General features: G+C 43.5%; 1 protein-coding gene across 2 annotated transcripts in view; it reads right to left on the reverse strand.

The window, feature by feature from the left end:
* Window positions 1–25,951, reverse strand: part of ABR (ABR activator of RhoGEF and GTPase) — a 278,755-nt gene that overhangs the window by 217,237 nt on the left and 35,567 nt on the right. Inside the window, exon 1 of one of the 2 annotated variants that reach the window (XM_069946114.1) lies at window positions 6,646–6,721. The exons of the other annotated variant lie outside the window; for it this stretch is intronic. Coding sequence (XP_069802215.1) covers window positions 6,646–6,706 — 61 coding nt within the window. The 5' untranslated portion in view covers window positions 6,707–6,721. Of the gene's footprint in view, window positions 1–6,645; window positions 6,722–25,951 lie in introns of those variants that run through there. 2 annotated transcript variants of the gene reach the window in all.

The following is a 25,951-nucleotide window of genomic DNA, read 5'->3' on the forward strand; positions in this document are numbered from 1 at the left end:
GGCAAAGTTTATTCTATACGCTAATGAAGTGTTTTGGTGCCTGGGGGCCGGACTCCCGCTCTGAGTACAACAATCCACCCTAGTCGGCTGTGGCCGGTGATACTCCCACCCCCAGTGCACCAAATACCTCATTAGCATATGGATTAAATTTCTAATACCACAGAAACTGCACCAAGGATGAAGGTAAGGAACCTCAGCGCCCCATGCACTATAAGAATATATCTCAAATTAGTTCGTTTTAACATACTGATAAATCACAGTGGGGATTATTCCTTAATATCAACTCTCTTTTATCGCGCACACACAGAAGAGAAAATAGTGCTCTCTTATGTCTATACAAACACAGCATGAGAAGCAGCAGCATAGAGGACATTATAGAGCAGTACTGAGCTCTGAATTAGGCCAGACTCTCTAGCGCTTATAGCAGTTTCTCTGTGTTCATATCTCTCATGGTCTCATTCTTCAGCCAACTCCTCCTCTCCCTCCACAGGTAACAGGTTTTTCCGTGACTTTATAATCTGCCTCCCCTCTCATGGGTCCTCAGACAGTTTAGAAGGTGTAGGGGACAGGAGAGAAATATTCTGATAAAGTGGAGAAGGGGCATTCTTTTAAAGGTTTCTTTTATTCACTTGTGCTATGATTTATGCTACCTTTTGCTAAATGGCAGTGACCATATACACAAAAGTTCAGCTGATGAACATAAGTCCCATATTACTGCAGTGGAACTTCCCTATACTTACTATCAAGTAAATATGCAAAGAACTCTGGGAGTGTGGAAAAGGTTAAATATTCACAACAGGGAATGGGGAACTCCACCTTATATCAGGTGTTCCCTATGTGCAGACAGACATTGGTTTCTGGCAGATTATACGAGTACGAGTCCGCTCTGTTTATACAGCATTGATTCTGCATTTGCCCCCCTGCAGTGGCTTCTGTGTTAATGTGTTAAGCTATGAGATGTATGAGGACAGTCTATCACCCAATTCAGCCCGATCCAATACCTGCAGCCTGTCTACACTCAGGCCTCCGCAGAAGCATCAATCAGGGTGAAATACTACATTGCCTTCCTTTTATATAGGCTTTTATTGATTGGAGTAAATGTATTCTATTTTTTCCTGACCAGAAAAGCATCCAATAGGGAGCTGTGCCACATACATACTGCCGCATGCAGCACATGATAAACTTGGTAAGAAATGCCCCATTTGTACGGTATTTTCAGACACCCCACATCATTGATAACCCCCACCCCCTATACAATTTCACATGTCAGTCATGGAGCTGGAATGGATATTCCATGGTTAAAAAGACATGACTGCTACTTATATTAAAAAAAAAAAAAAACCACACAGTTCCACACCTGTCTACAAGGCTTTAAAGGGAACGTGTTGTCAGAAAATGACTTACTGTATAAATAACGTTTTTAGGTTAAATTATTAAAAAATTTCTGGTGACTTTTTCTAATTTTCCATTTTTCTACCTATATTATAAAATAATCCTTATATCTTGCAGTTTTTATTCTCACCACTGGGGCTAAAATTAAAGAGACTGAGACTTCCTGTTGTGTATGTGGTGATAAGATGAGGCTGCTGTAAAGTGATCTGTACAAGATTGCAGCATCATGTGACACCAGTAGATAGCAGCTCCCTGTGGAATGACCTCCTCACAATACACAGAGCGCGCTCAGTAATGTTTTACAATTATATCAAGGGGACAGAGTCTGTCTATTGTCGTCTATGTCCATGAGGCTTGCTGTATAGCATGTCACTTAATGCTATTAACAGCAGCCCAGGCAAGATGGCAGCCTCCATAACAATGTGCCAAAAGTGAAATAAAAAAAAAATACAGTCAAAAAACAGAAATAGATTAGGATAAAAGAACAAGTTTTAGTATCAGACTCTAATCAGTAAAAGAAAATCTAGGTGATACATTCCTTTAAAGATCAGCGTTTTGGTTAAGATTGATTTTCCCCAGGAACCTGCCCCTGCACTGTCTGACACTATTAGTTTTGATTGGATGATCTCAAACAGTGCAGGGACACGCCCCCAGGAGGTAACACCCAGTTGGCTACTTACTCTACATAGGGAAGTGGCGCAACCCTGAAATGATGCTCCGAAATTGCCATCTAATGGGGAAAACAAGTATCTACTAGAACACACCCCTTTAAGGCCTTTCTAAAGCCACCTTAAGACTAATATGCCTGGGTACTAAGCATGAAAGGCCCCTTTATCATTGTGACACAAGGACAGGACTATATCATTCGAACCACACCAGCTAAAGTCTCGTATACACACATACACCACATGCATTATAAACTCTCACATATAGCCCAACTCCTGCAATGTAGAGTGTAGATCTTGCTGCAGCCTTTTCCTTGCATCATCCCACTAGGTTTGCCACTAATCATAGAGAAGATTTTGTCCTGAGCTGCAGTTTTTCCACAATGCTGACCATCTGCCTCCATCCAGAGTCCAGAGCGTTTCTGCAATGTATTATTAGCTGTAAGCAGCAATGCGAGTCCAGGACGACTGTAGGGCCCAGTGGGTATGCTCACTTTATTGCACATTTTGCTGTCGATATGGCTTTGAATTGGACAGAGACCTTCTATAGAATATTTCCCCAGCATGTGGACCCAGCCTAAGTACATATGATATTTGTGGTTTTTCACCTTAATCTATGGGTGACATGTTTTAAAGCAGGGATGGAGAACCTTCGGCCCTCCAGCTGTTGCAAAACTAAAATTCCCATCATGCCTGGACAGCCAAAGCAAAGCATGATGGGAATTGTAGTTTTGCAACAGCTGGAGGGCCGAAGGTTCCCCATGCCTGTTTTAAAGGGACACAAGCCTAACCGGACATGTCGTTGCCTACTCTAATGTATGCAAATGGTACATAAAACATGGAAGAAAAGTTAATAAAAGTATCAGTATACTGATGCAGAATACCCGTTCCTAGGCTTCGGCTATGTATATTCACCAATGGGCTGCCAATGTATGTATCAGTGTTCACATGTCTGGTGATCTGACATAGTTGGGATCAAACGTGCAGGTGCCACATTGAATACATTGCCTACACCAGGAGTGTCAAACTCACGGCACTTCAGCTGTTGCAAAACTACAATTCCCATCATGCCTGGACAGCCAAAGCTAAAGCTCTATACCAGGCATGATGGGAATTGTAGTTTTGCAAAAGCTGGAGGGGCGTCACCCGTGGCCTACCATGTTTTTTAATCTGCAAAATGTATGTCAGAAGACAACCATGCTAAAAATGTAAAAGCCAACTCACCACTCCACTTCTCTGGCAGCGCGTAGGGTATGGTAGTGGGGGATAGCGCTCTTCAAAAAAAAAAAAAAAAAAACACAACACAGTGATAGTCAAACTCACCTGGTGTATGTGGGTATGGGATGTTTCCCTCCCCAATCCACCTATATCCAGAGTCGTGTGTATAGAGATATCACTCTCCGTCCCAGTGGGATCATCAAATAATGGAGGGCGCTCAGTCAAAAGCCCGGGGTGGAACCACGCCGGTGGAGCAACAGAGTAAACACAAAAAAAAGAACAATAGTGCTCAGAGGTAGATACTCGTAAATGGGCAATGTGGTGGAGATATTGCCAAAGGGGGTATATAATCCACTTACTTCACCATGGGGGAAAGATCATATGCACTGACCTAACCCCCTCCAGGACGCTTGATATCAAATGGCATCAAATGGCATGCGGCAGATGTATTTGGAATAAACCATTCTTTGAATATACATCTGCCGCATGCCATTTGATATCAAGCGTCCTGGAGGGGGTTAGGTCAGTGCATATGATCTTTCCCCCATGGTGAAGTAAGTGGATTATACACTCACCGGCCACTTTATTAGGTACACCATGCTAGTAACGGGTGGTCTTCTGCTGCTGTAGCCCATCTGCCTCAAAGTTGGAGGTACTGTGCGTTCAGAGATGCTCTTCTGCCTACCTTGGTTGTAACGGTTGGCTATTTGAGTCACTCTTGCCTTTCTATCAGCTCGAACCAGTCTGCCCATTCTCCTCTGACCTCTGGCATCAACAAGGCATTTCCGCCCACAGAACTGCCGCTCACTGGATGTTTTTTCTTTTTTGGACCATTCTCTGTAAACCCTAGAGATGGTTGTGCGTGAAAATCCCAGTAGATCAGCAGTTTCTGAAATACTCAGACCAGCCCTTCTGGCACCAACAACCATGCCACGTTCAAAGGCACTCAAATCACCTTTCTTCCCCATACTGATGCTCGGTTTGAACTGCAGGAGATTGTCTTGACCATCTGATTGGCTGATTAGAAATTAAGTGGTAACGTGCAGTTGGACAGGTGTACCTAATAAAGTGGCCGGTGAGTGTATACCCCCTTTGGCAATATCTCCACCACATTGCCCATTTACGAGTATCTACCTCTGAGTGCTATTGTTGTTCTTTTTTTCTGTTTACTCTGGTAGCGCATAGGTCCTTGTTCCAATTTAGTGTGTAGTCAACAATGAAAAAAAAAAAAACAGACGGCTCTAACAGTCCAGATAGAGTGAAAATCTTCTCAGGTCATTCTAACTATAAAAAAAGGCGATATGTGAGCCCCCAACACGTTTCCAGTGCAACATGTACTCTTATTCATGGCTCAAGCCATAAGGGTGCATACAGTACCGGAAACATGTTGGCGTCTCACATTGCCACCTCATACAGCTGCTGTTTTTGTATGGAATATAATGAAAAAAATTACACTTTATTGGGCCGTTAAATCTGTCTGTATTTGTCCATAGATGATCCAAAGGTCTGGTGCCATTTCCACTTACAGGGAAAGAGATAGGATATTGGGCGCAAAAGATCCATCTTGCTGCATCCTGCGTTCCCAGTTGAACCAACTCTGGAATGGATGGACCTGGCCTTCAATGTCTATGGCACTGCTGGCATACATCCATAAGCATCTCCCAACATACACAATGAGCATACAGCCAAAGCATACACAGCCTTTTTATGCAATAGCTGCATACATTAGTGTATTGTTTTCCATCTATGTCTTCCCATTAAATTGATCTTAGCTACAGGTAGGGAACATAGAAGAAACATCAGGGACAAGGAACAGTCCAGCTATTACTTCCAGTAGATCACACCAAGAGAACTGATCCTGTAGGTTTCTATCACCATCTGCTTCTCAGCTTTTATATGTGTATAGAATACACTGAATTAGGTTTAAAGCTTAGATTGGTTTTATTTTATATGTCTCATTTTCACAGTAAATGTAGTTTCCGCTGCTCAGCGCAGGTGGGTAACCCCATTACAGTCCACATGAATGCACCGGCTCAGCCCAGTCAGAACTGGCAGTGAGTGAGCAGCGTGATGCAGCGGTGTAACATTATCACCAGCACAGCACACATCTATACCCATAAGACGCGGAACGCTGTAATTTTCCAGGTGATTTGGTGTTCATAGAAAATCGCAATACAGCAATTTTCCAGCTTTCAGACACTGCATTTGCAGAAGGTTCCCTCCCTCAGCAGACAGCCATCAGCACAGCATGAAGCCCTGCTGTCACTCACAGAATGGCAATGGGCTCTCAGGCAAAATGCTGCAGCCGCTGTCAGGGTAGTTTCATCATTAGAAACATCTAGCGGACTCCTGCCTGATGTAATAGGTGCAATAATCTGACAGTCAGCCACTGCAAACGTGGCAAGTTGTTATATAGCTGTCCCCTGAATATATACAGCATTAACATGAGCCCACACGTCCACTTTTCTGAGCTCAGACAGGTTAAGTGCTGCCCGTCCATAGACTGACTGCTGTCAGGTAATTTTCTGCACAAAATCTACTTTATATATGATAAAAGAAAGGGAAGAAAACCTAAATTTCACAACGTACAAGTAAAGCTTGCACATATCTATGAATATTCATGCGTTACATACATTATTGATATTCGTAGACTTACAAATTACATACATATTCAAGGTGATGCAAAACCCCCTATCCCCCCCCATCATGTATACGCCTCTATACGCCTGTGTATAATAGGCACACTAATACATTTGCACACATACTGTACTCCCTTATTCTTCAGGGACATGAATATCAAAGGGCCTGGATGTGCCCCATCTAGACAGCGCAGACAGCTGATCAATCCCATGCCAGACTCCTGTGAGCGGCGATGCCAGCCCCAGCTGGGAGAAAATGAGCGCAGAATACCAGATGTGAACAGGATCACGTAGTGGGGGGAGCGAGAAGCCGGGAGCGTTTTGTGTAGAAGATGAAGCCGGCATACTGCATAGCACAAAGGTGGAGAATCTGAAATATGAATAGGGCAAGGCCACAAGAGCACCATAGAACCTATAGACATTATACAGCTTCTCATACCCATCATGACATGATGATGGACTTTTTTTTTCTATGTATACACGTCTACCGGCGCTCACCAGCCAAGTGGCACGATGCCCATTTGTGTGAATGGTTCAGTGCCAACAAATGACCCACACATGCGTAATGCAAAAACATACAGATCAGAGCGTAACAAGAAATCAATGACACATCACAAGTGACTTTTTAAAGAGAGTGTCGAGAATTATTTAGTACTTATCCCTAAGGCGATGTGGTCAATACCATGTAAGATGGATCTATGTGGAGATCATAGGCAGAATAAAGGACTTACTGCTGTAGAGAGTGTCTATCCAGGAGAGACGAGGCATCCCTTGGTGGCTCACGGGCTCCATGGTGTCAGATTCAGGAGGTCCTTCAGATGCCAGTCTGCATGTCATCAAAGACTAGAGAGCTGTGAAGGTGGTCAGGCCAGGATGGCAGCTGCCTGGGGGAGTAAGCCTGGCATTTGTCAGATAGGTAAAGCGCAGAGGACAGAACACTGCAGGGGACAGGCCAAAGCTTTGCAGAGGAAGAAGGAGCAGAGTACAGGAGAGAAGGTAGGAGAGAGGGAGGCGACAAAGTCTACCCGAGAATGGAGGATCCTAGTAACACGGATGCTAAAAAGATCCAAGCTCAGGCATCAATGGAGGGAGAGGGCTGGTGCTTTGTGTCCCTGAAGTTCTCTGTGTGTGTTTACACTGAGAGGATGCAGGGGAGGGGGCTGTGTTAGGTGGGAGGGATGAGGGAAGCTCTGTCCTGACAGATGGGCGGATGGTTCTCCCCTTGGATGCAGATGGTAATTAGCCGCGTCCTCCACATAGAGCCCGCGCACCCTCTGGGCACCTGCTGGGACCCCAGCATCCCCACCGCTCACCTCCCCGGACAACGCTGCATTATCACATGCACCGACTACATCCCCGCTAACTCCACTACTTGTAGTCTCTCTGGGAAACCCCTTGATGAGATGATATCATTGTACAAGGGTCTCCATGGCAGCCATGCACAATAGAGCTTATCTAAGAAAGACCACCTGCTTGCCGGTAATCCTGCTCCTCCAGAGCTGGCGGGATCCGCGCCCCTCTAACCTGTAGGAAACCACAAGTGTCTTAACTAATTTGCCACCCGTATTGTATTCCCGTAATGAAATGGATTCCTGCGTCTGCACAAATGTGTTAAGTCTGGTGAGCAGAACGGCTACTGTGTCAGCCAACAAATCGATGGACTCACTGGGAGAATGACGCCTGCGGACACCCGGCTACAGCATTACAGCAAATAGGGATTTCATTTCAGACACTATTACTGGCCTAACAGTTAATGTCTCAGGCAGATTCCCATCTAAAGGGACGTCAACGCTGAACTTAAACTGGGCAATAAGGCGATTGTCAGATTCACTTGTTGCATGAACCAAGATACCCATAGACTTAAAAGGCAACTCCAGTGGAAAAAAAAACATTTATTTTAATTCAACTGGTGTCAGAAAGTGGCAGAGATTTGTAATTTACTTCTATTAAAAAATCTCCAGTCTTCCAGTACTTATCAGCTGCTGTATGTCCTGCATATCTATGTCTATGACATACAGCAGCTGATAAGTACTGGAAGACTTGAGATTTTTTTTTTTTTTTTTTTTATAGAAGTAAATTACAAATCTCTGGCACCAGTTGATTTGAAAAAATAAAAATTTTCACCAGAGTTGCCCTTTAAAGTGTGTGTGTGTGTATATGTACACGTGTGTGTTTGTGTATACATACACACACTTCAAAAACACAACAGCACTGCTATAAAAATAAAAAAACATGCAAAATGTTATTTGACCCATTTGCCATAACAGTTAGTGGGTTACATAAAGAATTTTTTACCACTGGAGCCTACGGCTGCAAGCTGTCTCCCAATTGCTTTCCCGCTTGCTGCAAGAGCTTTTTGTTACATGTATATCTTATTGTAAGAGTTTCTGCAACAAATCTGACACATATCCACCCTAAGGGTGCCTTCTCACGTACCGTATCGCTGCGTTTTGAAAATCAAAACTCGCATGTAAAAAAAAAAAATCGCACCAAAAACGCAGCGATAAAAACGCAGCGTTAAAACCGCAGTGATACGGTACGTGTGAAGCTACCCTAAGGGTGGGTTCACACACAACGGATCCACAGCGGATTTCACGCTGCAAATTCGCAGCGAAATATGCTGCAGATTCTTAACTGTCATTTTGAATGAGAATCCATACTCGCAGCGGAATTGTCATCCCACTGCGAGTATGTAAAAGTCAGCCCCCTATGTACCGGGCCGCGGGGGGTTAAGGGGGTTTTGACTTTTACATACTCGCAGTGGGATGACAATTTCGCTGCGAGTATGAATTCTTATTGAAAATGACAGTTAAGAATCTGCAGCTGATTTCGCTGTGAATTCGCAGCATAACATCTGCTGTGGATCCATTGTATGTGAACCCACCCTTAGGGCCCAATACCACCAGACGATTATCGTTCAGATTATCGTTTAATCGTTCGAATCTAAACGATAATCGTTCGGTTGAAATGCAGTTAACGATTAACGACCGAACGAGAAATCGTTGATCGCTTTATAAAACCTGGACCTATTTCTATCGTTGCTCGGTCGCAAAACGTTCGTATTGAATAAGACATCTTTCAGTCGTTCGCAGTAGATACGAGCGCAATAGCGAAGAAATAGCGAAGAAAAAACGATCGCAAATACGATCCTAAGGGTACAAACCCATTTGACGTATTTGCTGCGTGAATCAGTCTTAAAAATAAGCAGGCAAAACGCAGGTTGGCTTCAGGGTACAAACACACACAGCATATACGCTGCGTATTTACTGCTGCGATACGCTGCAGATACGCAGCAGATTAGATCTAAATAACTGAACACAGTATCAAATCTGCTGCGTATCTGCTGTGTGTGTTTGTACCCTTATACAATTGTTCTGCGTTAAAATACGCAATTACGTATTTGAAGTGTGAAGCTACATGCGTTTTTCGCACAGGTTGTTAACAACTGATGCTTTGCTAACAACAAGCTTTACGCTTCAAAAATACGCAATTGCGTATTTTAACGCAGAACAATTGTATAAAGCCAACCTGCGTTTTGCCTGCTTATTTTTAAGACTGATTCACGCAGCAAATACGTCAAGTGGGTTTGTACCCTAAGTAATGATTATGGTCCCATGGAAATGCGTGAACGTTTTAAGGTCTTTCGCAATAGCGGTGGTTTGAGATAGTTATTCGTTAACGATTATCGTCTGGTGGAATAGGGCCCTAAGTTTACCTTCACACACACCATATCCGCAGCAGATTTGATGGTGCAGATTTGATGCTGTGTTCAGTTATTTAGATCAAATCAGCTGCGGATCTGCAGAAAATCCGCTGCGATACGGTGTGTGTAAAGCCACCCTAAGGCTGCATTCACATGTTCTGTAAACACCATTAATTCGCGGACCTCGTAACTCCTTGCATCATCATTCATTATGATGCCGCTAGCTCTGAAACTGTTAAATCTCTGCGCTACTGTACTGACATGGCTGTCACTCATCACACATTGCGGAAACAGTGCAGATCAGATGCCGATTTTCACCTCCCCATTGAAGTTAGTTGGGAAAATAGGCAACAAACCAGCAGCATAGCCACAAAGCGTGGACATACCAGATATTGCAGATTTTCCACATGAATTGCAATGGAGAAGTCAAAATCCCTGATAAGTCTATACTACAATCCCTATCATACCTGGACAGTCAAAATATGTCTTTACCTGCCCATGTATAATGGGAACAGTAATTTTACAGTCAATTGCCGGTGGTTTGTAAGCATGTCAGAATTGAGCATTAGCCAGTTCAGCTGATCACTGTCACTATTACAGGGGATAATATTGATCTGTGTAATTCAGCCTTTAGGGTACAAACCCACTTGCCGGATCCGCAGCGAGTTTCTCACTGCAAATTTGCTGCGGATCCCGGCCCCGTTTACTCAATGGCAGACAAACTCGCAGCAGGGATGTACACACGTACCGTATCGCTGCGTATTTAACGCTGCGTATTTATTGCTGCGTGTTTGGTGCGATTTTTACATGCGAGTTTTGATTTTCACATGATTTTCATGTGAAAAGCAAAACTCGCATGTAAAAATCGCACCAAACACGCAGCGATAAAAACGCAGCGCTAAATACGCATTGTTAGATATGCAGCGATACGGTATGTGTGAAGCTACCCTTAATGTGGATTTTTCCACAGCTTGTGGAGGCAACAAATTCCATGCAGGAACGTGCTAGACAACTTCAGGGCAAGACGACAGGACTAGTGACGGCACACTTCCCCAATTTCTGACCATGCCCAATTTCCAGATGACTTCAGCTATGGCAAGAGACATCTATTGACGCCTACAGAATGGAAACGTTACGACATTGCATCGTATGCACAGCCTTGATGTGACTTGGTATAGGTGTGAAGTGTCACACTGAGGACCTAACCCTAAAGAGCCATTCCAGTCTCAATAATTATTGACACGTACACAACGTCTATTGTACATCATTGTAAAAGCAGTCACTAACATCTACACTGAATTGGTCCCAGAGGTGAGACCCCCATATATTAGACATTTATGGCTTATCCTGAGGCTGTGCCATACAAATCCTCCTTAAAAGCATTCTGCTGTAAACCATCTGTATTACAAAGAGAATAGGATAGATGACCAAACTTTAGAAGGTTCTTGGCTTTACTGGAAAATGGTTGTGGTGTCAACCAGTAGTTGGTCTGAACTTAGACCGGACAGACTAAAGATGCAATGCATCAAACAGCCTGAGCCACTAGGATAAATCCGGTGTATGTTTAGCCTGTCTTGTCTATGTTTACTTTCGGTTAGTAAAGCTGAGCTAATATTTAGGTCCCTTCTTCATCTCTAATGTCAACATGACCTCATCCTAGGGGCTACAATGGTCTGGGACAGATATTGTTGGGATGTTCTGTGCGATATCCCCGCTGGATTACACTGTTAAACCTCCGCTATGTCAGACAGGAAGATCCCACAAATAAATCAAACATCAAATACATCACATAAATAACAAACCAAAATATTTTATTCATGATCCGACTTGTGTAGCTGACATGTATAAACGGACGCACGATTCAAGAGGTAAAATCCCCTCCCCACAAGGCTTCCCTGTTATCCACATGATAGCATCAATACATAGATCACAGAAACCACACCGGTATATAAGACAGCGCTGCTGAATAATTCACCAGCAATAGACATGTATACACTAGAGGCGGGCAGGAATACCCTGGCATCCTAATACTACAAGCTGTGTCAGGAGATATGGGGGCAGATATAGCCGTATACTGTACTATACAGCAGCATACTGAGAACACATCACTGATCTGCAGACCTAAATCTTACACATAACCTATAAATCTATAGTGTCCTGCCAAATAAGAAGGAAGGTAGAGCAGAGGGATTTACACTAATCCACTTCTTTTTTACCTTCTCCTTACTGGACAGTGGCTTGGAGGGTGGACAGCTGCAGCCTAATATTTAAAGGGGAACTATCAGCAGATTAGACGAATCTAACCTGTTGATAGCCTCCTATTGTGTACAAGGGGCCGAGGAAGGTATGTAGTCAGCTAATAGTAATATTGATATGACTTGCCAGTATTTTGCACAAGCAGCGCTTTTCTGTGCTCTTTTTCCAAAAAAATGTACTACTACGCAAATTAGAGCTTATTCACACTAGAAATCACATCCATATCCATATTCCCCATCTGGGGTAGTTAGGCCCTATCCTGACTATGCACGTGATAGAACATAACTGAGATTGTGGATGGTCACCGTCCGACAGCTATGTCTTTCACGTCCTTCCCATACACATAAATGCTCATCCAGAATCCAGCACTACCGACCCCTCTCCCCACCATCATCATCTGATGGAAAATTGGAAGGATATCAAACACCAAAAAATATGTAAGATTTTTTAAAGGGGTTATCCAGTACTACAAAAACATGGCCACTTTCTCACAGAGACAACACGACTCTTGTCTCCACTTCAGGTGCGGTTTACAATTAATCTCCATTCATTTCAATGGAACTGAGCAGCAAAACCCCGCCCAGGCTGGAGACAAGAGTGGGGCTGTCTCTGGAAGAAAGTGGCCATGTTTTTGTAGCGCTGGATAACCCCTTTAAATTCTTTCAAACAAGTCGGCCATTGATTTGTTTCACGCTATTGTCCAAGTATTCTGATTCCCCGGGGAAGTCTGGAATGAGTCACTGAGGTCTCCTAGGATTCCTTTTTTACTTCCTAGAATACTAAAAATCAAACAAATTTCTCACATCATATCATCAATTTTCTCATTTCTAGTTTTAACAAAATTTTAAATAAAAACTGATACAATTCAATTGTAAAAAAAAAAAAAACCCACAAAAGATCCATATTATACATCTATTTTTATTCCACTTTTCCATACTGAAGTGTGAATGAGGCCTAAACTTTACACCACTGGGCCAAGGCCAACTTTCTGTTGTGGACATCTTCTCCATGACATCGAGACCTATAGCATACTATTCATTAGCATACTTCCAGTTTTATCGCCCTATATCTACATTACAGGATTAAGTATATTAAGCATATGGAAAGTTGATGACTGATGAGGACGGTTCCCACCCACTATGGCTGATCCAGCATTGGAATTCAATATGCATTATGTAAGTGGTCAACTGAGATTCTCTGCCAGCCGTATACAGAGAGCGCTGAAGGTTAACAAGCCTAGGTGGTGCATCTCCGTGGATTAGCCGTCTCCTTTTATGCCTCGTACACATCGCCTTGGTCCCGAGCCCGCAGGCTGGAAGCAAAGCAGCAATTACACAGAATCGCTGTTGTGGAAACATTAATGATTAGTTGTGCCCCAGAGCAGCTCCTCACATTTCTCCGCCATCAGATCCTTTGTTCTGTGGTTTTCCCGACCGGAGACGGCACACAAAGGGCTGATCTCCTTACAGAGCGGGAACACACAGCCGATTCTACGCATCTGAGCCTCAGAGGATAAGGGTCTGGGGGGCACGGGGAGCCCTTACTTCTTTCATTTTTATAATAATCCAATTCAATTACTGGAATCAAGGAAGACATAGCTGAGCAAATCTATTAACATGCCCAAGTGTTGTAGGCAAATACTGGCATAAAAGGGCCTGGACAAGTTGGGATCCATGTTCTTCAACCAGCTCTAATACTTTAGACCAAGTGTCAAACTCGTAGTCCTCCAGCTGTTGCAAAACTACAACTCCCATCATACCTGGACAGCCAAAGTCCAGGCATGATGGGGATTGTAGTTTTGTAACAGCTGGAGGGCCGGAGTCTGACACCTGTGCTTTAGACTATTCCTGACACTTCAAACACTTGACAAGGAACAAAGGAGACAGGTAATTTATATCAAATTAGCATTATGTACAATGATGAAAACCTGTCAGTAAACTGGCCAGACTGAGGCCAGCTCCATTATGGGAAATGCAGCTTTTTCACAGCATACTTCAGTTTATTCACCTTAAAATCACTTGTTAAAGGGGTACTCCAGCAAATATATTTTTCTCTTAAATCAACTGGTTTCAGAAAGTTATATAGATTTGTAATTTACTTCTATTTAAAAATATCAGGTCTTCCAGTACGTATCAGCTGTTGTATGTCCTGCAGGAAGTGATGTATACTTTTCAGTCTGACACAGTTCTCTCTCCTGCCACCTCTGTCCATGTCAGGAACTGTCCAGATCAGTAGCAAATCCCCATTAAAAAACTCTCCTGCTCTGGACAGTTCCTGACATGGACAGAGGTGGCAGCAGAGTGCACTGTGTCAGTCTGGAAAGAATACACCACTTCCTGCAGGACATACAGCAGCTAATAAGTACTGGTAATCTTTATAACTTTCTGAAACCAGTTGATTTGAAAGAAACATTTTTCACAGGAGTATCTCTAAGTTCTTTCAAAAAGATAAAATTTGTATCAACCATTCCAAACTTTTTGCCTCTACAAACACTAGCGGATAACCATTACAGCTCCCACATGGTTAATTATCCAGCTACCCAGGGAATGCTATTCATAACCTGCGTTCAGAAAGCTAATGACAACCGCAGTAGATGCTTTAATATTCTCCATACTGGTTATCATGTTCATTTACAAGGCACTTTCCTGTGGTGCCGACCAACCCTAAAAGATAAAAAAAAAAAAAAATTAAAGGGGTATTCTGCCCCCCCCCCCCCCCCCCCCAAAGCTTAAAAAAATTAAAAGCTCAGCAAGTCCCCCTGAGTATTTTAAGCTGTCTCCCGTATTTCTAGCTGCCACCGTTGCTGAGTTACAAGTTTTTCTAAAAGATGGTCTATATGCAAGATTGAAAACAACACTTCCCATCATGCTTCTGCCTAATTGGTCCATGATGTAGCAGAGCTGATAGCAACACGATTTAGCAAAGTTGAGGTAGAAATGACGAGTCAGTGATGTAGCACAGCTGAGTCCGTTACATGCATTACACATCCGTGTTCCGTGCAGAAGACGGAACGTGTGAATGCGCCCAAGGGTTCAAGTTCAGGCGGCTCTGAACTTACTGTTCGCTCATCTCTAAAAAGCGGTATTGAGGACATTAGAGAGCAGCAATTAACAGTGTAAACTGTGAATCCAGCCTAATGCTGCGTTTACACAGAACGATTATCGTGCGAATTTGCACAATAACGATCGAATTCGAATAATCGTACGTGTAAACGCAGCGAACGATCAAACGACGAGCGAGAAATTGTTCATTTTGATCTTTGAACATGTTCTCAAATCATCGTTGGTCATTCGCAAAAAATTTGCAGATCGCTCTGTGTAAACAGTCGTTCACCGATTTAACCTACGAGCGAGATAGGCTTAAGCGATCGCAAAATGATTTTTCCGTACGATATATCATTCCGTCTAAACGCTGATCGTTATTAAAAAAAAAAAAAAACGTTACTTCGAAATCATTAATCGTACGATCAGGCCAATTATCGCTTTGTGTAAACGCAGCATTAGGGTGAGTTATAAATAGAAAAAAATTTATAGATCCTCATCTATCTTTTTTTCTCTATTACCAGATACTCTTCCTCCATCCATCTGATCTCCACAGACCTCTATAGGCAGATGTAATCTGATTCCTCTGTAAGGGTGCCATTACACAGAGATTTATCTGACAGATTTTTGAAGCCAAAGCCAGGAATGGATTTGAAAAGAAGAGGAATACCAGCTTTTCCTTTATGATCTATTCTGTTTATAGTCTGTTTCTTGCTTTGGCTTTAAAAATCTGTCAGATAAATCTGTGTGTGTAAAGGCACCATAAGCTGATTTATCACAAGACAGATTTAACTAGCCCCATCCCTTAGTGCATCAACAGGCCCCAGCCGGCTCTACTAATATTCATTAGTATCCCCGCCCCCAGTGCACCAAAACGCTTCATTAGCATACAGAATAAAGTTCTAAGATCAAGCCCTAGACACTATAGAGACATATCAGCAGGTTAAATCTTCTAACTTGCTAATAGTTTTCCTTTAAAAATGTATTCTCATCTGGTCATTTATGGCATACTCGCTGAATATGCCATAAAGTATCCAATAGATTAAGGTGCTACTTCTAAAGCCACATTTATCTTGAAGTCTATTGCTCGCCTAGCCCCTTCAGGCTGGCTTGCGGCCCTCTGAGTTGGGCAGGATGCTAAAAACCTCTGAGCCGGCTGTTTACAGAACTCCTACTGACATTAGTTACAGAAAATATATCAATGTAGAGGAGTGTATTCCGCACCACAAGCTCCATGGTACACAGTGCTCAGATTTGTGGCAGATCTTTCCATCCTATACACCTACCCAGGTAAAGGTGCATCTAGCAGAAAAGCTAAAGGCGACATTTTCCTATCACATAGGGGTGCATAAGGGCGAGATCTGCTGCAAATGCTGCATCTTATACAATGAAAAACAAAAAACGGCCAAAACACCAATAACACTTTCCAGGTGCACCCTGCTGTGGCTAATGTACAGACAAAAACAGAAAAGCGCAACAGCAACCTGCAAGTGCCAGGTGACCTCAGAAATAAATGGTCCTACACTGACTGGCAATTGTTAGTGTAGGACCATATTTCTCTGAGGTCACCTTAACGTGGTGAGATGGTAAACTATTTTATCAAACGGTTTGCAAAGAACCTCATTAGAAACAAACAAACAAACAAAAAAACAACAACGCTATAGTAGTTTTTTATCCTGTGTAGGATGGGGGGAGTATACACGGCACTTGCAGGTTGGTGCTGCATGTGATTCCATGGCATAGGCATCTATTTCTGCTATCCCTCGGATGCACAATACACATTGTTAGAAGGCCTCACACTCTATCTAGTGGAAGATTACAGCTTCTTCATTCCGCTGCAGCTGAAATAAACATATGAGATATTATTCTTTACAACCTCACGAGCGTGGCATGAAAGATGTAACTGAAGTGAATGGCTATAATAAAACCATCCCCGGCCCATAGTGATGTTTATTAACAGCCAGTGAGGCAGAATGGCAGCGGGGAGCTCTCAAATGTTGGAGAATTTAAGCTGGGAAAAGAAAAAACTTTGGTGAACATAAAATAGTTGATTTCATATCTTATTTGCTCGGAGGATTAACGTTTTTTAATTAACAAGATTACAAGCGGTATTCACCGGGATGAGCTGGCAGCGCCCGCAGCTTCAGGATGGCAGCTACTGCCTTGGCGCCAGCAGCTCACTGACTTGGCTACACATCATGTGCACAGAGAAATATCCGACATCTGTAGGATCCTCAGTGTGGGGTAAACAAGAAGGCATGGATACCGCCTCCAAGAAATGTGATCATTATTATACATTAGGGGCAGTGAAGTGACATACATGCCGGATATACAATGCATAAAAAAGAACAAAATATTATACACATATGGAATCAGAAAAAACACTCAAAGACAAGTTATCAACACAATATTAGCTCATCCTGCTATATTTAGTGCTAGATGTACTGAGAATCTGCAGTCTGTGGTGGTAGATCACATAAGATTAAGGGCAGAGGTTAATAAAATAAAGGTGCCCTTTACCATAGGTAAGCTGTGGGCTAAATGCTTGTTTGCAGCTATTCCCTTACATACATTCACGCTCGGCTCTAATGTGCGTCCTTCTCATGGAATTAACCTCTGCTCGATCCTTCTCTCTCTCATCACTGTATGTCAGGAGAGTCGGGAGGACTCCGCACATATCAGGTGGTCAGTCAGTCCCAACAAAACGAGGGGGTTCAGCCAACATCCTCTAATGTGTATGGGCACCTGGATCTGCAGATAAATGTCTTATCAAAAGCATGAAGTGTCATTATCCAAGGATAAGATGAGAACAAACATCTAAGCCATGGCGTGTCTTCATCATAATGTCTGTGCATGTTCCTATTTAGCTCATGAAAACATGATGACCACTGCACTATGCACACCAGCCAACTTCAAGTGCAGTGTGCCAGAAGACCCCTGTGAACCCCCAGTAAGAAAGGTCCATGTAGATGTTACTTTGGGTCTAGGATGGGGTCCACGTAGATGTTACTTTTGGTCTAGGATGGGGTCCACGTAGATGTTACTTTGGGTCTAGGATGGGGTCCACGTAGATGTTACTTTGGGTCTAGGATGGGGTCCATGTAGATGTTATTATTGGGTTTAGGACGGGGTCCATGTAGATGTTATTATTGTGTTTAGGACAGGGTCCATGTAGATGTTATTATTGGGTTTAGGACAGGGTCCATGTAGATGTTATTATTGGGTTTAGGACAGGGTCCATGTAGATGTTACTTTGGATCTAGGATGGGGTCCATGTAGATGTTACTTTGGGTCTAGGACGGGGTCCATGTAGATGTTACTTTGGATCTAGGATGGGTTCCATGTAGATGTTACTTTGGGTCTAGGACGGGGTCCATGTAGATGTTACTTTGGGTCTAGCAAGGGGTCCATGTAGATATTATTGGGTTTAGGACAGGGTCCACATAGATGTTATTATTGGATTTAGGATGGGGTCCATGTAGATGGTATTTTGGGTCTAGGATAGGGTCCACGTAGATACTACTTTGGGTCTAGGATGGGGTCCATGCAGATATTACTTTGGGTCTAGGATGGGGTCCACATAGATGTTATTTTGGGTCTAGGATGGGGTGCATGTAGATGTTACTTTGGGTCTAGGATGGGGTCCATGTAGATGTTACTTTGGGTCTAGGATGGGATCCATGTAGATATTACTTTGGGTCTAGGATGGGGTCCATGTAGATATTACTTTGGGTCTAGGATGGGGTCCATGTAGATGTTACTTTGGGTCTAGGATGGGGTCCATGTAGATATTATTGGGTTTAGGACAGGGTCCATGTAGATGTTACTTTGGGTCTAGGACAGGGTCCATGTAGATGTTACTTTGGGTCTAGGACGGGGTCCATGTAGATGTTACTTTGGGTCTAGGATGGGGTCCATGTAGATGTTACTTTGGGTCTAGGATGGGGTCCATGTAGATGTTACTTTGGTCTAGGATGGGATCCATGTATATATTACTTTGGGTCTAGGATGGGGTCTATGTGGGCGAGATTTTGGCATCAAAGAGGTTCCTATATTGCAGGCAGTAGGTGTATATTCAGCATTACTTACTATACACATATGCATTTTATCTACATTTAAAATCACTTCCAGTGTAAAATGGCTGATTATGAAATTTAGGTAAATAACATGAGCAGCAGATAATGATAAAATTAAAGGGCCACACTCAATTCAGGTCATTCATGTGGCCCTATCCACCATGTAGAAGGCTCCTTAAATAGGCTCTAATCTAGTAGATGAGCACTTGCTACAGAAACACCATGACCCCTCTAAAAGCACCCTAAGGACTTATCGCCAGATCCTGTATTATAGGGGCCCTATAGATGGGGAAGCCCTGCCCAGGGCTTCCCCGCCCGTAGGGCCTGTAGAATACGGGACATGGGAATCAGCATTAAGTTGACACGTAATATTTTGTCGTTTCCCTCCAGGTTTTGGATAAAAATACTGACCAAAATACGCTGTGTGAATCCCATTCAGTAGCGACATCAAAAGACCCTAATCTTCTGGCTTCATATTGCAGATAAGGGACAGACATTTCTGTAGATATTAAAAGCCTGTTTGATCACTCCTGTGGCCGAATTATACGGCTACATTTCACATGTTCCTGAATTTTTCAGGACTGTAAATTATTTCCAGAATTTTTAGGCCTTAGAACCCTATTACACAGAAAGGTAATTGGCCAAATAAGGCCAATTCAACAGCTCCGTGTAATAAAGAAAATAATCAGCTGATCGTTCTTGTTTATTCCAAATAATAAACCTTATACATACTGGTTCTATTAAGCGGACTACAAAAAGAGCTAAAAGATTAAACCCACGGTTGTGACATTAAGAAACCTACACAAACCTTGTGTAATATTCCAGTGTTTGGGGATCTACAATGCGATGGCTACAGACTGTCATTCTGTATTATATGCTAAAGATCTGACTGGTGACTCAGCAGCTAGAGAGGAAACAGCATGGATCCTGCACCGCCTGGCACAAATATACTGAGTGCTGACCTTCACTGCACACAAGGACAGGACCGCCGAGCTCCCCACACCCCGCAGACATCAGGGGCTTCTCTGAGGTCTCCCACACTGGCAGGGAATTCTATGTGCGCAGAAATACACTTAAAGGGGAACTATCAGCAGGTTAGGCGAATCTAACCTGCTGATATGTCCCTATTGCACAGGAGATGCCGAGGAAGAAGCTATGTGTCTTACCTTCCTCCTCAGAGCTGTTCTGGTGCAGTTAGTCTTTTGCCCCACAGTCCGGTAAGACATTTAGGAGCACTGCCCGCCACGATAGCGCCAATCTAACCTGCTCCATTCATTATCATTGGAAAGGGGCAGGTTGGCCAGGGGCACATCAGTGCTATGGGGGCAGGCAGTTCTCCTAAGTCTTACCACACCGTGGAGCAAATGACTAACTGCAACAGAATGGAGGATGAAGGTAAGATACATACCTCCCTTCTTGGTGTCTCCTGTGCAATAAGGACATACCAGCAGGTTAAATTCCTTCATACAGAATACCTTTATACATACAGAGGGCTATGAAGCATGTCAAAATGTATTACTAGAAGACAGGTGCAGAATGTGAGAAATAAAATCTTTACTAATGGAATACAGAGGTATAGTGTGGGCTCATGCTGGTCAAAGGCAGCCCTATTATATCTCTTTATACAGTGGTGGTGTACAGCAGCTGTATGTACAAGCTGTGCTTGGAAAAGAAAAAATGGATTACTCAGGCACGGCCGGGTACACACCTGCATGTGACATGTGCAGTTTGCGTCCATATTACGGCCATAAGTGACCGCATTTCTGGTCATCTAAACTGACGAGCTTCCAGTTCAGGTCACCCACAGTCCGCCCGATACAGGTCTCCCAGTTGCAGTGAAATGATACAATCCACGGATTTGATCAAATCCCGAGAAATGATGGAATGAACACGCCGTTCCATTATTTCCCTAGGAATTTGACCAAATGCCTGACACCTTTCAGGGAAATGATGTAATGAACGATCAAGGAGTCGCCCCCGTCTCTATGTTTGACAGCGGAGGCGGACGGGGGAGTAGAGGGCACACCTCCCAGCAGGGATACGGCGTTGGGGCAGACGGGGAGCAGAGCTGACGGCTGGGGGAGCAGGAGGCATGTCGCAGGGCGTGGCGGACAGGACCGGAGGCAGATGGGGAGCAGAGCAGCACACCTCCCAGCAGGCGTATGGCGGCAGGGGCAGACGGGGAGCAGAGCAGACAGGCCAGGGGAGCAGGAGGCACGTAGCAGGGGAAATGAGCGGAACTGTATAACGTACAGTAAATGTAAGTCTGTGAGTGGTATTCTACAGAACAGACAGACAGATGTGGTCATACTAAGAAATCCCTTTTAATTTCCATGTGTCCATTCACTGTGAATCTCAGCATTAAAAAAAAATTCTAAAGCAAAACAGAGAACACTAGAATAATTTTAATCAAACTAGAAAAACACTGACATATCTGTATATATTAAAGTAACCCATCGACCCAATAATATTTATTGGGGGAGGGGGATCCCTATGGACACTATGGTGTAGGTGGTTAGCTGCCCACTATACAGATATATATACCGGCCACTTTATTAGGTACACCATGCTAGTAACGGGTGGTCTTCTGCTGCTGTAGCCCATCTGCCTCAAAGTTGGACGTACTGTGCGTTCAGAGATGCTCTTCTGCCTACCTTGGTTGTAACGGTTGGCTATTTGAGTCACTGTTGCCTTTCTATCAGCTGGAACCAGTCTGCCCATTCTCCTCTGACCTCTGGCATCAACAAGGCATTTCCGCCCACAGAACTGCCGCTCACTGGATGTTTTTTCTTTTTCGGACCATTCTCTGTAAACCCTAGAGATGGTTGTGCGTGAAAATCCCAGTAGATCAGCAGTTTCTGAAATACTCAGACCAGCCCTTCTGGCACCAACAACCATGCCACGTTCAAAGGCCCTCAAATCACCTTTCTTCCCCATACTGATGCTCGGTTTGAACTGCAGGAGATTGTCTTGACCATGTCAGGAGATTGAGTTGCCGCTATGTGATTGGCTGATTAGAAATTAAGTGGTAACGTGCAGTTGGACAGGTGTACCTAATAAAGTGGCCGGTGAGTGTATATACGTGCAGCGTGAGATCTGCAGAACAAATAGATTGGGCATGCTGAAATGCATCTACTGCCAGGGGACAGTCAGGAGGCTTCTATAGACATTACATTGTCAGCTGATGTCTACTATGTATGGAAAGCCTCAGGCTGGTTACATATTAGTGCAATATGGATGCATTTTTGTATTGGAGTGACAGCCACAAGCCCCAGTCTGTGGGTGTGATGACCTGATCTGAATGCTGTCAGTCTGGATCATGGTGTAGGATTAGGAGTGCCGACACATATATAATTCTTACAGAGGCTGCGGTAATGGACAATTCCCGGTACAATGAAGTCTTATAAGATGGCTTGCTAGTCTGGATCAGTGGACCCATGATCAGGTTGGCAGCTATATTAGACAGTAAAATGTGTCTGTATTACACAAGTGTGAATCTGGCCTAATAATGCTTTTTCCACAGGAACAAATCTGCTTTTTGTGACTATGTCCATCATACAGCTATCATAACTAGCTATCATAGTCTGGACAGTGCTCCCATTCCTTCCCTTTTATAAGAATACATGTATTATAAAGAAGTTCCATCCGGTCAGTCTGTGATTATGTCCTCTTTGGGTCTATTTACACAGAAAGATTATCTGCCAAAGATTTGAAGCCAAAGCCAAAGGAATGGATTTGACCTCTGTTTATAGTCTGTTTCCGGCTTTGGCTTCAAATCTTTGGCACAATCTGTCAGATAATCTTTCAGGACCCAAATCTATTCTGAACCTTTCTTGTGATCTGCCGTCTTGGCTGTATAAAGAGGTGAGCGCGACAGGAGAGATGGCAGAAACAGGAACTGGCACTTTTTCTAAACCACTTCTAAGTGACATTGTGAGATATCGTTTCTTAGGATGTACGCCCCCTCACAGTTAAACCAAAGTAAATTCACCCTTCTTTTGCACACAGTGAATCCATGAGCTCTGTATAGAGCCACAGCCGTCCTGTGTGCAGTTTCCATTAATGCAGATCTGTCACTCAGCATCGGAGCCCAACAAGGACCAACAGCTTTCGTTGGTCGGCATGTGCGTCAATGGTCGGCAGAAAATGGTCGAAACCAGTCTTCTTGGCTGCCCAGAGCCTCCAGTATACAGCCAGCTATAGGCATGTTCTAGCATTTCTATCAGCAGATTGCACTGGTTGAAGCAAGAAAATCTGGGAATCTGTCCAATATCCGTCCCTGAAAGCAAAGCAATCACTAAAACACAGAAAGACGGCTCTGACACTCTCACACACTGATCTACTGTTTAAAGTGACTCTGTACCCACAATCTGACCCCCCCCCCCCCCCCCCCAAAACACTTGTACATTCGGACAGCTGCTTTTAACCCAAGATTTGTCCTGGGGTCCGTTCGGCAGGTGATACAGTTATTGTCATAAAATAATTAATTTTAAAATTGCAGCCCCATGCCCTACGGGCGTATCTGTGCCCTAACTTTGCAAAACCCCCTCCGTCCCTCCTCCCCACCCTCTTCATCATTAGGAATGCCAGTGGAACATTTACTTCTGTTTGAACATTGCACTGGTCTCTTAATGATCCAGCCCATGTGCTGTGGTAACACAGGTGGGGAATAGGAGGCAATTTGCCTGGAGCTTTCCTAATGATGAGGAGGGCGGAGAGGAAGGACGGAGGGGTGGTGCAAAGTTAGGGCACAGATACGCCCGTAAGGCACGGAGCTGCAATTTTAAGGGTGCCTTCACACGTACCGTTTCGCTGCATATTTATTTCACAAAACTCGCGTGAAGGTAGCTGCGTTTTTTGTGGTGTTAAACTCACCTGTGAAAATCATGTGCAAATCAAAATGTAAAAATCGCACCAAACTCGCATGTAGTAATACACATACATTGACTTGATAGCAATCAGTATCACTGTGGATTTATGTGCGAGAAACTCGCAGCGATAAATACGCAGCGATACGGTACGTGTGAAGGCACTCTATAAGTAACTTTTTATGACAATAACTGCATCCCCTGCCAAACGTACCGCAATACAGATCTTGGATTAAAAGCAGCTATCCGAACGTACATGGGGTTTCGGGGGTCAGATTGGGTACAGAGTCACTTTAAATGAAGCTTCTCGTATATTAAACATTTTTTAAGAATTTTAGGTGATTTTTTTTCTAATTTTTCTTTTTTTCCATTTTGCCATCTAGATTTTCAAATAATCCCAAAATTTAGCAATTTTCACTCTGGCCTTCTACATAAACAAATAATGGGCCAACTAAACCACTGATCATCTACATCAGGGATGGGGAACCTTCCACCCCCAGCTGTTGCAAAACTACAGTAACCATCAAATCTTCGGCTGTCAGGTGGTATTGGTCAGGTCTGGTGTGACGGTGTTATTCAGTCATAGTATGGTGATATTGGTCAGGTCTGGTGTGGTGGTGTTATCCAGTCACAGCATAATAGTATTGGTAAAGTCTGGTATGGCGGTGTTATCCAGTCACAGTATGGCGGTATTGGTCAGGTCTGATGTGGCGGTGTTATCCAGTCACAGTATAGTGGTATTGGTCAGGTCTGGTGTGGTGGTGTTATCCAGTCACAGTATAATAGTATTGGTAAAGTCTGGTATGGCGGTGTTATCCAGTCACAGTATAGCGGTATTGGTCATGTCTGGTGTGGCGGTGGTAAATGTGACACCTGGAGCTATTACCTACCAATCCTGTGGTGAGAATTCCATCAGACAATATGCAAACGGCTCTAATCACTGATTCAATGTGGAAATTAGTTTACGTTTTAAGCAGCTAAAAACCATGAAAAACACGATTCAGACAATGTTTCTCCATGGAGAGAAATGCATGTGGCCGAAACCAGGCTCCCATTTCTTTCCCAGTAGTCATGTGCTGTTAGCAGGATTATTGGCCATACGCCTATTGGTTACCGCATAAGGGTCTGGGTGTGGCTGCATGTGGTGACGTACAGTAAATGTGGGAACGCGGCTTGAGACTGATCAGATATCAACTAAAAAATCATGATGCTAATTGGTGAGTGAAGACGGGGCATCTGCAGGTTTAGTGCCGGGGGCAGCAGCAGCTGGCAATACGGCCCTGGTAATTGTACCAACTTGAGGGACATATATAACAAGTCAGTTTTACCCTAGGGCGAACAGTGTAAACCTCCCCCCCCCCCCCCTTCAAAAAAAAAAAAGCGTTTTATTTTAAATTTCACCACACATATAATTTTGTTTGTTCTGGTTTCGCAGTGTACTTCATGCAAAAATTAGGACTGCAATTGCAAATTACAATTAGTGGCGCAAAAAATAAGGGCTCATTTGTGTCTCTAAGTGAAAAAATGCACACGCTATGGACTTTTAAGCACAATGAGGGAAAAAACGAAAGCGCAAAAATTTAAATCTGCTCTGTCTTTAAAGGGTTAATAGAAGTCAATTACAAATCTCTGGTACCAGTTAATGTGCAAGAAAAAGTTTGTTTGTTTTTGCTAAACTACCCCTTCAAACACTGGTAAAGTGCTTCACCTCCACATCTTATATTAAAGGGGTTGTCCAGCGAAAAACATTTTTTTCTTTCAAATCAACTGTTATTAAAAAGTTATATAGATTTGTGATTTACTTCTATTAAAAAATCTCAAGTCTTCCTATACTTATTAGCTGCTGTATATCCTGCAGGAAATGTTTTATTTTCAGTCTGACACAGTGCTCTCTGCTGCCATCTCTGGCCGAGACAGGAACTCTTGTCTCTGCTTTGTATGAATGCCCATAGAAAACCTCTCCTGCTCTGGACAGTTCCTGTCTCGGCCAGAGATGTCAGCAGAGAGCACTGTGTCAGACTGAAAATAAAAGAACATTTCCTGCATGACATCCAGCAGCTAATAAGTATGGGAAGACTTGGGACTTTTTAATG

Source organism: Dendropsophus ebraccatus, chromosome 11 (assembly GCF_027789765.1).
Source record: "Dendropsophus ebraccatus isolate aDenEbr1 chromosome 11, aDenEbr1.pat, whole genome shotgun sequence".
In the NCBI taxonomy this organism is placed as follows: Eukaryota; Metazoa; Chordata; class Amphibia; order Anura; family Hylidae; genus Dendropsophus; species Dendropsophus ebraccatus.